Genomic DNA, 14,202 nt, shown 5'->3' on the forward strand with positions numbered 1-14,202 from the left:
CAAAGAGTTTGAGTTAAGAGAAGTCTATTAACTCAGCAAAATGTGTCTACTTGCCAGATTACCTATGATGATACTCTAACATTGATCATTTTCCTTGACAAATGGAATTGAATCATCAAGGCTCTATCACTTGGATCCAGCCAATAATTTATAATCCTGCTGACAAATCCAACAAGGGGCAGAAGAAATGGTCAATGGAAAAGCTCCAAGTGAAGTTTCATGAAAAGATTCTCAGAAAATTATACAATTGTATAAGAAACACAGATTTTGAAAAGAAAATGTTTATTTTGCATTGGAGCCATAAAGTTATTAAATCAACTGCAATGGGTAGTGTGGCTTAAGTGTCCTCTACCCTACCAATTTAATCTTTATTTGATAAATGTGAGCATGAAGCTACAGCTAGGAAAGAAAGAGATAGAAAAGAGACAGAAAGTAAAAAAATGGAGATGAAAGGACAAACCAATCAGATTTGGAATTACCAGTCAGCAGAAGTTTAGGAAAAAAAAAATCACCGAGTGAAATCGTACATTTACTCTGAGAGTGTATCCTTTCACATTGCCTTCTAGGTGATCTCTGAGCTCCTCCAGCTTTCGATGGAGCTACATGTAAACATCAGAAAATGAATTGAAAAAGCAACTTGTTCTCTTTTCAGTTTTCCTTTTTCCTTTTAAAAATAAGATCATAGCGTTATACATTTCTCACTGCCTTTGGCAAACATTTCAAAACATCAAAGATATTTGTCTAACACAAGAATACATGCTCAATAAATCCGTGAGTAGGGAGCCAACATTTTAATTATAGCTTCTTTTCTCCCCGAAGTGTTGGAGAAAATAAATACTATAACTATCCTCATAATCCCCTAGAGATTCACTTTAAAATTTTCTATTTGGTAGAAATATGGAGTAAAAATATTTAGAAATTATGAAATTTGCTTTTCCCAAACACACTTTTTGATTTAAAGCTGAAACCATATTAAAGTAAACTGACTGAACCCTAATATGTATCTTTGATCTTAAACACATACACGTGTATATACATAATCATACTGTATATACACTTAAAAATAATAAATGTACAATTATAAGTTGAAGCTCTATACAGCCAAAAGCTGAACTTAAAGATAATTAAACACATGCGCACTTGCACACACAATCCAGTTTATAGCAGATGGTGCTGCACTTATGGATGCCATTTTATTTTATTTCACTATCAGTCATTTTTAAAAAGTTATGTCACGTTTCACCTTTTCACTTGAATCTGGCTCATAATCCATAGTCTAAACAATAATGGACTTATATTCCCTTAAAGACAAAGGTAAAATATGATACCTCACAAGCAGACAGTGAGGAATGCTACTGATGTATCATTGGGATACATAAACTTATATTTTTCTGACTGAATAATTTTAACTTGCCGTGATTTTGAAACAGGCATATAATCCACACTTCCCAGCCCCTCTCATTATTCTTAGTGAAAAAACATTAAAAACAAAACAAAATAAAAAACGCTACCCAGTATACAGCAGTGTTAGAGAACAGAGAAGATGGCTTGTCTGGCATAAAGGACACAAACATACAGACACACCTTCATCCATGTGCACTCATGTGCGTGCACACACACAAATAAATAAACAACAAAAAAGTAAAATTAAGAAGGCAGAAGAGGCAAGGAGAGGAAGGAGTGCAGAAATTAGTGTTTCATAAATTGTTAAATGGAAATAAATAGGAGGTGTATAAAATTTTGAATTGACTTAATATTAGGCCTCAAGGCAGTTAATGAATTTTGGGATATCCCAATGCAGTGAACTGTCTGTCATTTTGATTAACAGTTACTATTGCTGTTGGGACAAAGAGGATTGAGATATAAATAGTAGTTAATCTGGGGGGAAATTCCTCTGCATATTTTTTTAAAATTCAGCAAATTTTCTAACTTGCATTTATGGTGGCAGCATTAATAGTGATCAAGGGCTATGTCTCTGTTTCTAAAGAGTGATGATTGCCTTACCTTTTCATTGTCATTGAATGTTAGAGTACTGAGTGCCCAAGATATATTGACCAAATAGATATTTAACAACTAGCAAATGGGGCCATCAGATCAGAAATCTTTAACTTGTGTATTAGCAGATCACATACACAAATGGGCAAACATTTAGATATATATTGGTTTCCACTGATTGTTATATCAATTTTTTAACTTTAAAAAAACAAATCAAAGGGTATTAAAAGTATTTAAATACTATTAGCTATATGTGAGCCCATTATACATTATACCAGCATCATATAAAATTCCTTTCCTAATTTTTAAGATATATATATATATATGTATATATATATATATAAAATACATGTTACTAACTCATAATATTTTTCTGGAATGAACTACAAATGGTAATGACACTAACATAACATTTAGTTACTTTTTATAAAAAAAGCAAAAAGGGGAGATAATATTCTGAAAATAAATATTAGTTCTCTGTATAACAGGAACTTAACACATAGTCAGTGACATCAATCAGAGGAACGGTTTACTCTAGAACCCCAAATTATAGGCACCTGTAATGAGACAGTTGCCCTTTCTCTTGTTTGTGGTGCCATTCAAAGCTAGTTATTTGGCGGCTTGCCTTCAGCTGGTTGCTCTATGTGTAGCTGAAACAAACAAACAAAAAATATGACCCAACAGCCAATAAAAATTTTAAAATAAAAAAAAATGGGATGGTGAAAAATGGAAAAAGCCCCCTTCCTCCCACCACCCTCCAAAAAGGAAGAAGTGTAGGCTATAGACGAAATCTTGCCAAAAAAATGTTAGAAACATATTTACTTTGAGGGATCCAACTCTACTAGCAACTCCTTTGCTTTCATCCGGCCGTCTAATTTGCTACAGTGAGGGAAGATGGGTAAAAAAGACAGAATAAAGAAAAAGTGAACTTAAAAAATTTTCTACACATTAGTAAGTAATACATGCAAAAACATCATTTGACTCTTTGAGGTATCTCTTAGGAAGCCGAGGAGTTAACTAACCCAGAGGCTATATGACATGCTCTGCAAATAGGCTGGTCACTAGAATTGTCCTTATTATAGCATTATTGCTGAGATTAGGAAATGGGCACTTACTTTTGGTTATCTTGGGGACTTCTGATGTTGCAGTATCTGGAGTAGTGTTACATTTGCATTTGATTTACGAAAAACAAAGAATTACAAATATATCTTTGCAGAGAACTTTGTCTCTTTAAGTGTTATAGTGTCTATTCCATTGTAATATCAGAAAACATCAATTGTATGACTAAAACATGACTGTTCCCTAAGTGGAAATATCAGTTCTAACAAGCATCATTCTTGATAGGTGACAGAGTGAAGCCCCTTTGCTTGCTGACCCAAGCACTGAGGTTGTTCAGCTGTCACTGAGATTCCCAATTAAACAATTGTGCTGCCCAACCAGAAAATTTTAATGCCAGACCAATGTTAAATACATTCACTCCCTCAAAACTTTCTTTTATTTCAGTTGAATTTTCCTCTTGGGTAAGATAGGGGAAACTAAAAGTAAAACTACTATTTTAAAAACTGGTTTCACATCACTATATAAATGAGAAAAGGAAGGTTCTCAACACAAAGTGTTTTATTAGATGAGATACAAATTAGAATGTTTTTTTGTTTTTTCATAGAGCTGTAACAAGAACTAATATTTGGTCAGAGAGGAAGACAAGCAAACAAAAAAAGGTAGGGAAGAAGGGTGAGGAAATTTCAGACCAAGTGCTTTTATGCTATGGGTCCTATACATGCAGAATGATGGTCTCCATTCAGACCAACATAGGTCAAGTTAGCTGTGATGCTCCTGTTTTTTTGGTTTTGTTTTGTTTTTGTTTTTTTGTTTTTCTAAGACAGTAGAGGAAGCATCAATGTGATAATGTGATGCCAGGTTCCAAGTGTTAAAGTCCTCAGGAAAAATAAGAAACCTGACCATGCTACAAAATTATATTTCCTGGAGGCAGGCTATACATTGTCTTACCCCTTTTAGGATCTCTCTCATAGCATATGGAGATTTCTTAGGAATAATACTGGGAAAACTGAATTTTTATTTTGAAGAAAAAAAAACAGCATCTTGGTACATAAGTATTATGTCAACTTTTGGTTTTACTTGATGAAGTTTTTACTAATTCTTCAGCATTAACTAAATGGTATACCCAAAAGATAATCACCAATTCATATTCTTCTTAGTCAATACTTCTAGGTCTAATACTAATTACAATGGCAACACTATAAGAGAGGGCTTTGGAATGCGTAGTGAACTTATAACATCTAGTCTTTCTCTTGTGCTATTTTCTTTGATCTCAGAGAACATACTTATATCAAAAACTATTTTCCATTTTAAGTGGAGATTCACAGTATTGTGATTATAAAGATAAATTAGGTAGGTAATTTCCTATTAAAAAATAGTCTAATGCCTCATGCTGCTTTCTGGAAAACTGTGTGAAACTGAAGATTTTCAGAATTGTTATCTAGTAACAAGTGAACACCATTTTCTACGTTGTCTTTTATTTCTAGAAGGCTTAAAATTACATCAATTCCAGCAACATGAGGTATCTTCTTCAAGGTTATCTGTTAATGACAAATCTAGGAACAACACCCACAGTTCCTGACTTCCAGTTTAAAGTTGTATTCCCTTTATAGACCTGGAAATAAATGGGTTGGAAAAAAATTGATGCTTATAAGAAGATGTATATGTATATGTGTCTCTGTCTTATTTGTTTATCTGTCTCTCCATCGATGGAAGAAACTTAATGTTATTGTATTTATTTATGGAAGAAATTTTCCCTGAACCATTTCAGTTCCAAATGCAAGTGCAAATACAGAAACTTAATGAGTTATAAGAAAAGAGTCACCCGTGAACTCTATATGTGAAAAACAGACTATAATACCAATTTATTTTTTATTTTAATACCAATTTAAACAAAGATATTTGGGAACAGAAAGCTCATCGTCAATGCTTGACATCAATTTTCTGTATATAAATCTGACTTTGTAAATTTGAAACTGTCATTAAGACGACTTTAGAAAACCAATGTGGTTATTATCAATGCCAGAAGTGGTTGTAATTCAAGTGTTACGTGATATTTTTGTGGCTCCTAAACCAGGTATAATAGCTAATACTGAAAAACTTCAGAAAGAATTTGAAAAAGATTTGTCTCATAAACTAAAATTTGAGAACTAGAGAAAAGTAATATCAGTAGATTTAGTTTAATACTCTCATTTATTCTAGTCAACCCTTAATCATCAATTATGATGGAGTAGTATAAATAAAAGAAATTCATAGCTAGTCCAAATGCCTGATTATTATTTTTCTTTGATAAGAAGTTAAAAGTAATCACAAAAGATTAGCATTTGGATGAGATAAATTACTTTACTCTTCATGATAATTGTAAGATCCTCACACATCATTAGCTAATTTTATCCATATTTGTCTATGAGGCTAAACATTTTGCACAAGTAACTAAGAGATGTTAAACTGCAAATGTTTTTATTACATATAGGATCACTGCAATATAAATGAAATTTGAGAACTGGATATAAAGAATTGTGGGGGTTATGATTGGTTGAGATTATTAGTTTATATATTGAAAATTAAAATGTTGCAAAACAAAAAATGTTATCACTAATAATTTTTCTACCCCGAAGAAAACACTTTACAAGTATTTCATTGTGATTTCAAAAGATATAAATCAGGGGGTCAAAAACATTTCAACTTTCTATTCAGCCTGTCAGCTAGAATATAATTAACAAAATATCTATTAAAAATAATCTGAAAATATTGCAATGTATCACCTCTTTTGCAACCTCCTGGGAATCTTTTGTCAGAGATTAACTGCAGAGGAATCTATCCTCAAGGACTAATTACCAGGATGTGGCCTATAAAGTGGCCTGCTATATGTATTTACCTTTTTTATAAGAGCTTGAATTCTAGAAGTATCATGCAACAGAAGAAACTTCCTGGGTGCTAATAAAATATGGGTTGTTGATTACCTTTGATTTAGTCCAATTCTCCAAACCTGAGCTCACTGTAAAATCATTTCCACTGTTAACAAGGTAGAAAATTATTCCATCTCAGCCTCACCTCTCTGGCCAATATTAAGTAGTTGTAAACGTTATATTTGTATTAAAGCAAACATGTAGATTTTGGAGTAGAAACTCAACGTTTTATTAATTTTCAAAATAAAATATAAAACCTGACAGAAATTTTAGGTTTGTAAAAGCCACATTAAGTCAGGTGCCCATATCACTGGGTGTATGTATTCACACTTCTCTTTAGTTAATATAAATTTGTGAAAAAATTTGAGAAAAGATTGTATATATTCTGTGTTTGAACTCAGGTCTAGAGAGGTTCACGGGCTTCTGGACACATATCAATAAAAAAATGTTCAGTACTATTAAATTCTCTCTCAGGTCTTTTTTATTAAACTTAGGCTCTCATTTATGGAATGACTAATATAGATCTTTCCTCTTTCTCTCATGATATATTTTATATTCATTTGAATTAAAATGGCACAGATTAAGCAAACATTTTTCCTTGTTTTGCCCTAGGAATTGAATTGCTTTATTTTTAGAATTACCTAATTTACATTCAGAACTACCCTGAGAGACAAATATTTCTAACCCTATTTTATTATGCTACTTTTTTTAAAGTATGGGTATCAGTGAGAGGAAATAAATTTTTTTTCTTAGAAATTATCTTTCAACCAATACCACTCAATATATATTGGTACAGCTATAGATTGTTTCTTGTAGTCATGATTTGGAGGAGATTTTAAAAAATGTTTTACTTTAGAACTCAAAATTTAACCATACTCTTGAAAATAAAGAAATACTTTTGGGACCTGGTTAATATTTCAATTAACTATACTTTAGCTCTTTCAATAAAACTGTTGCTTCATCATAAAACAATTCAGTTTCATTTATGACTTATTCAAGCAAAGTAAAAAAGAGGGAAGAAATGAAAGTAAGATAAGTGACAATTATATGTCAAGGAAAAATAAGTAATGCATTTCTGGAGAAAACAATATGATTATAAACTAAGTCAACAAAAGAATAGAGAAGATTAAGGAAAGAGTTGCAAAGGTTACTGAGGAAATGAGAAGTAAAAAATCAGAATCTTGGTAGCAAGTCAACGATCCACCAACCTACCTCTTCCTGAAAAAATTTTCTATCCTTAGGAAATCCTTCATTTTTAAGGATCTGATTTCTCATGGTATATTAACATTTGAAATTATTTATTTATAGCTTATTATGGATTTAATTTTGATCTTTAAGTTTCAATAATAGCTTTGATTCCAAAACAATCTATACAAAATTAGACTTTTCAGCAAGTTATTTCCTGCCAGAGCTTATATAATACAATCCATGTTCTTTTTTTCCAAATTTTTTATATCTCTGAAAAGAAATTATGAAGCCCAACAATGGTGTGGTATAAGAGAGGTACTAGGCACTTTGAAATAACTTTAAGTAGTACAGTGTATGTTATTAAGAATTATTTATTATTTGTGTATGAAGCAGAAAAAATTTTATTTTAAAACTTTCATTGAAATATGATACAATTTTCTACCCAGCAAGATTAAGAATAGAATGGCTTAGCCTAGATATAAAAATGCTCTGGTATAAACACAGTTACAAAAACAAATAAAGATCTTTATGAAGATTTGTTGTAAATCTAAAAAGCAGGCAAAAGACATCTCTGTCATTACCAGACCCTGTTTAAATAACAAAAATTTTTATTTTTCTGGTTTGAAAAATAATATAGTTTATAAAATAACATGCAATTCCATCCCTATGCACTATTGTTTACTATTTTTTCTAACCACATATTTTATTTTGAGCATTTTCCATGTCATTAAATATTCCAAAAGATATGACTTTTTGGGTTATATAAATAACTCATATATGTATGTATAAGTTATTTAACCATAGACATTAAGGTTGGTTCTAATTTTTTATGAATATGAATGTTATGATAAATAGTCTTGTACATATGTCTTTGATGGCTTCTTTGATAATTTCCACTGGATAAATTTCTGGAAACTATGACTGATAAAAATGTAAGAAAAATTTTAAGGATATATCCTTATATATAATGTTCACTTGAAAGGTCACACAGATTTATATTCCTACTACTGTCAAAAGGAATACTCAGGTCACTGCTCGTTATAGTATGGATGATTATAATTTAAAAATGGTTATCATTTGGACTGCAAAATTTGTATTGTTTTAAATTTTAAATAGATTTCTAGTGAGAGGATACATGTTTCTGACATATTTCTTTGCTGAATTTATTTCTTTTTATAAAATGGCTGCTCCTGCTCTTTAGTTACTTTATTTCTTTTTTTCCGATGAGATTAAAAGAGCTCTTGTGGGCTATCAACACTTTATCTGATAGATTTGTTGTAAATTTTTTTTTTTTCCATATCAGCTCCTCTTTAAGGTCCTTAAGAACAGGGCAAAGAAGTCTGTCTATTGCTGTATTCCTAACACCTAGCATAGTATTTGACATAATATGCACTAAAAAATATTCACTGGATAAATTCCTGAATTAATGTATTGCTTTGTTTTTAATGAAAACAGAATGAGTAGGGACAGGACAGCAGGTAATCCTGAAGTTTTGGGCAAGAAAATACATGACTAGTTTTAGAATATATATCATCTTACAATATAAAGATCTAGAGATTATGTTAGTTTGGGATATGCTCTGTATCGTACTCCAACATGAGACCCAGCAGTTAATTACATGGATTTGAATCATGGCTCTATCTAATCAACTCTGAAATCAGCTGCAAAAATAATGATAGCACAGGTTATCTTTGTTCAGCTGCTTTTTGCACAAAACATGCCCCCCAAACAATTAAAAATAAATTTATAGAAAGCAAAGCTATTAAGTGGAACTGAAAGGTGGTGTTCTTAATTTCACTATTCCTTCTTGTTCTACAGTTCTTACTTTTCTATCTTCCTATAACTTAAATACAACTCTAGTGGATACCAAGAGAAACCAATATTCCATCTAAAAGAGATGAGCTTGATCTGAATGAGAATGATCTTAAATGAGATTAGAACATTTTCAGTTGATAATCTCTAACTTTATGTAGTAGCATGGAATGCAAAAGCTGGAATAAATAAATGTAACTTATTTTATATTAGTTAGATATTAATATAATATCGGACAGAGGGGCTAAATAGAATGATAGTATTTATTCAAGTCAGTGGAGAAACTTATTTCAAAGGAATGGGATTTTAGGCCTACAAGGGAATTTAGAGGCTGATTAATTTAATACCAGAGTGTTACAGAAATAGAAACTGAGGTCTACTTGTTCTCAAAAAAGCTATAAAGGGGCAGATTAGGGCTGATACTCAATATTTAGTGCCTCATAGTGCAATACTTTTACATACTCAATGTTAATTTTTCAAACAACTTTGGATCCATAATTTTTAAATGTCTGCCAATAAATCAGTCAAATACAAATGTTAAACTAGCTTCTTACATAATATCATCAAACTGAATTCATGAATATGCAAAAATAATCTGTTTTTGGTATCCATATAAATTATAGGAATCAAGGGCCTAAAAGTTCTGCATATACTTTCAGAGGTAAAATTAATACAAGCTGCTACGTTTAATTAAAAGAAGACTAAAACATTTAACTTCCAGAAGATTATTATACCATTGTTTTTAAAACTGGGAAACAGGGGGCGCCTGGGTGGCTCAGTCGTTAAGCGTCTGCCTTCGGCCCAGGTCATGATCCCAGGGTCCTGGGATCGAGTCCCACATCGGGCTCCCTGCTCAGCGGGAAGCCTGCTTCTCCCTCTCCCACTCCCCCTGCTTGTGTTCCTGCTCTCGCTGTCTCTGTCCAATAAATAAATAAAATCTTTAAAAAAAAATAAATAAATAAAAAAAAAAATAAAACTGGGAAACAGGAAACACCTAAGATATCCAAATAGGGGCTGGAAAAAAACTATGCTGCATCCACAAAGTAGAATGCCAAACAATAAATAATAATAATGTTGCAGAAGATAATTTTTAAAAATATAAAGAAGTTCATGACATAGGAAGATGTTCATACTACTGAATGAATGAAATAGGTGAAAATATTATATAGTTTAGTAATAATAGCTAACATTTATTGAACACTTCCTATATTTAAACACTGTGATAAGCTATTTGCATTTTCAAATTTAAACCTTAAAAAAACTCTATGAGGCAAATAGTATTATTTTTCATTATAGATTAGATAAGTAACATTAAAGAGGTAAAGTAACTTTCTGAAAGCCACACATCTAGTAAGAGATAAAGCTGATATTTCTCACCAGGTCTGTCAGACTCCAGACCCTGAGCTCTTAACCACTGCCTTCCCATTATTATCCATTTAAATAAAATATTTGAATTTATAGAAAAAATAACAGAGTAATATATAGCAAAATTTAGATGTTGCTATTTATTAAGGGTTGTCATACAGGAACTCTTTTTTTTTCCTTTTTTCTTTTTTGCTGTAAAATGAGTACATATGTTACTTTTTTAAAATTAAAAAAACACCATGCCACTTACAGACTATCTAAACTATAAAACTATTAACTCTATAGCTAATAATTTCAGGTTAACTATATCTTCTCAGGCTAACTAATCAAAATTCATTTGCAAGTTCAGATTTCAGAATGGCAATTATACATTCACAGTTAAGTTATATTCAGCTTCAATGATAAACATAATTCTGTGAACATTCAATAATTAGAAAAGGACCAGGGGAATTCCATTTTCAATTTCTATGATATATAAAGGCAGATGAATGAACAAACAGAAATTAATGTATAATGCTGCATACTTGCAGAATGTCACAGAATAACCATTTAAAATAATTTGTAAATTCAAAATTAATAGCTAAAATATACTGTTATTATCTAATTCCAGTTTTTTCAAAATATGAAATACTTTACCATACTGGGTAGTACCTTTCTCATTAGAAAAGGATATAAGAGAACCGTCCTTTATTTGAAGCCTCAAAAATCTATTTTGCTATCAAGCCACAGTAAATAGCAAAACATACATGTTACAGAGGAGAAAGTAGGCAATAATGAATGAGTAAGAATCAGTTATATCTATAGGTGCCAGGCATTTAATGAAAATAAAGAAAAGAGCTTGGTGGGTATACAGAATGCCAGGTGAGTATTTATATATGTCAGTATTAGCCCAATAATGTCAATCTGATTTTTTTAGGAAAAGCTGAAAATTTATATTTTTATTTAAAAATCTCACCAAGTTTAAGTGTTCCAACCTAATTAAAAAAAAAGAGCCACCCCCAATTATATCCCTAATACATGATCTTCCAACAATTATGCTATGACTTAAAAGAGGGCTCTCTGTGTATTTATTAGGACAGAATATCCTGGGGAAAAATCAACTGGTACCCAAATACAGAAGCAGCATCACATTGGAAATGAGTAGAGTTAGTCAGAAATTACAAGTTCTGGTTAGGTGTCTTCAAAAGACTCTTAAAGTCTTCTCTCATTTTGAATCAGGAAGGAGAAACTCTATTCCCTGCCCTAGAATTAATCTGGATCACAGAGTCGGGGTGAATCATTTGTAATGCTTGAGCATGGTACTAGTGGTCATTTACATAGAGAATACAATCTCTGGACTGAGAATACCACCATAACACTGTCCCAGTGGAAGATAAGATTCAGCATACATAATTTTGACCTAGGATATTTTCAAGAAACATAAGCCAGTTTACTCATTTTATTGTACTAGTGACAATTTAAGTATGGTCCATGGACCCAAAAAGGTCCTCAAGACCTTTTCAGGGGTCCACAAGGCCAAATCATTTCAGCAATAGTACTAAAACATTATTTTCCTTTTTCACTAAATTGACATTTGCACTGATGGTACAAAAGCAATGGTGGGTTGGTATCTTAGTGCAAATCAAGACAGTGGATCCAAACAGTATGAATAGTCATTGTACTATTCACTACTATGTACTAATAGTTAAAAAAAACGCCAAAACTAACAGTTTCAAAAATGAAAAGCTAGTTTCACTTAACCTTGTCTTCAATGAAATCATGAATACTAATTTAATTAAAATTTGTCCCTTGAATACGACAAAATGGAAAGTATGAATAAAATACTTCCATTGCATACCAAAGGATGATGGTTTTCTCAAGGAAAAGCACTTGTGCAGTTGAGGTGTAAGCTGAACTAACCAGGTTTTGCACAGAACATTATTTTTACTTGAAGGAATGAAAGAATGATGGACAAACTATGATTATCCAGACTCAGATGTTTGGTAGACATTTTCTCAAAATTGAATGAAATAAGCCTGCCAATTTAAGGAAAACAGACACGATTTGTTGCTTTTTTTTTTGCCAAGGATAAAATTTTAACTTTTAAGAAAAAAATTAGAATTGTGGAAAACATATATCACCATGAACTTGAGAGATTCCAATGCTTCCAACGTTTTTTTTGATCAGCATGGTGGTTATAGCAATGAAGATAAATTTTTAGTATAATATAATGAAATATGTCAATATTTGGAAGAACTTATATTTTCTAAGTGACCAACAAATATATTCCAAAATCATGCCCGGGTATAAGATCCATTCAAAGTTCAAGATGGACCAACAAATTTTAATATATCAGAGTGTAGTATAGTCCGTGAGAAGGTTTTAGATTTCATACTTCAACTAACTTTTAATAAACTATCAATTGTAAATTTTTGGTATAGTGTCAAAAGAATATCCAGGACTATGTGAAAATGCTAGTCCTTTCTTTTCTAACTACATAACTGTGTGAAGCTGAATTTGTTTTCTGTTTTTTCATATTCTTCAACCAAAACATATCACAACAGACTAAAGTACAGAAGCAGATGTAAGAATCCAGCTATCTTCTATTAAACCAGAAATTAAAATATATTTGAGAAATATAAAACAATGCCATCCTTTTCCAACTTTTGTTTTCTGTTTTGGAAAATATTATTTTCATTACAATGTTGTTTATGTTAACATATAAAGGCTTTATTATTTTTATTTTGAAGCAAATAAACATTAAAAAAATTTCTAGATATAACATACATAAAGAGAAGCTATTTGGAGTCCTTAATTTTTAAGTGGTCCTGAGACCATTGAGTTTGAGAATTGCCAGATTTGACCCATAATGTTGAGACTATTATTACTCAATATTCCCCAGATGGGGCAATTAACTTTGCACAAAAGAAAACTTACATTTTTATGTCCAGAGAATGTACTATTGATATCACTAATTCTGTGCTTTCCAAACATTTTGGCACTTGTCGACTCTACATATACAACCATAAAATTTTTATAATGTCATTAACAGTTGAACAGATTTTGATATACCAATGCTGATATAATTTCAGACAAAAGCAAAAGAAACTTAGTATTTAAAGTAGTCTTACTGATTTTGTTTAGGTTCTTCAAAATAGTAGAAAATAATTTGTGGGGTCCACTTAGCATTTTGATCTAGGCTAGAATTTTAACAACTTCATAAGATTCTCCAGAGACTTGGGAACCTCAGGTTTAGAACCAGTGAAACTAACCGTACACATAATCACTCTGGTGTTCAAAATGTGCAATAGTTTGTACAAACTAACATGACTAAGAAAAAATCACAAGGGAATACGTAAAGAAAATCACACCGCTTTTCAGACATACACATTAAAAACTGTGAAAATCATTTTTTCTTTATCCAGAGTAATCTAAATTCATTTTCTCAAAGGAAAATAATAGAAACTTAGAGTGAAGTCATAATTCTGCATCTTGTTTGAATTAAGATTAGACATTAGTGTATTAATTAACATACTCTTCATATTAAGATATTTAAGTACGTATAGTTTTTAATAATTCCATAACCTTTAGTTTTATATAGATAGTATTTATATTTTCTTCCTGAAGAAAAAAAATAACTTGCTGGTTAGTCTGTACAAAATTCTATTCTAATCTTTAAGGTACAGAGAATATGTGACAATAGACTACATTTAGTTTTTAAGCCAAACTAGATGCTTAACGAATAAAAAGATAATTAAATTGGTCTTTAAAAATTATTCCCTATTTTAACAACATCTACTGGGAACGGTGAATTGATTGAAAGTTTGTTTGTTTTATTCTTTTTTGCTCTGGTCATTATTCTCTACCCATACCTCTTGATTTCAAATAGAGATGCTGC

General features: G+C 31.2%; 1 protein-coding gene across 11 annotated transcripts in view; it reads right to left on the reverse strand.

The window, feature by feature from the left end:
* The window catches only part of GPHN (gephyrin), a 624,840-nt gene that overhangs the window by 198,770 nt on the left and 411,868 nt on the right, over nt 1-14,202 (reverse strand). For 4 of the 11 annotated variants that reach the window (XM_027571272.2, XM_027571268.2, XM_027571270.2 and 1 more), the window contains 2 exons: nt 2,818-2,874; nt 528-599 (listed from right to left, as the gene is read on the reverse strand). The exons of 4 other annotated variants lie outside the window; for them this stretch is intronic. In XM_027571272.2, coding sequence (XP_027427073.1) covers nt 528-599; nt 2,818-2,874 — 129 coding nt within the window. The remainder of the gene's footprint in view (nt 1-527; nt 600-2,817; nt 2,875-14,202) is intronic. 3 more of the 11 variants (XM_035728121.1, XM_027571274.2, XM_027571269.2) reach the window with 1 other exon arrangement.

This window comes from Zalophus californianus, chromosome 6 (assembly GCF_009762305.2).
Source record: "Zalophus californianus isolate mZalCal1 chromosome 6, mZalCal1.pri.v2, whole genome shotgun sequence".
In the NCBI taxonomy this organism is placed as follows: domain Eukaryota; kingdom Metazoa; phylum Chordata; class Mammalia; order Carnivora; family Otariidae; genus Zalophus; species Zalophus californianus.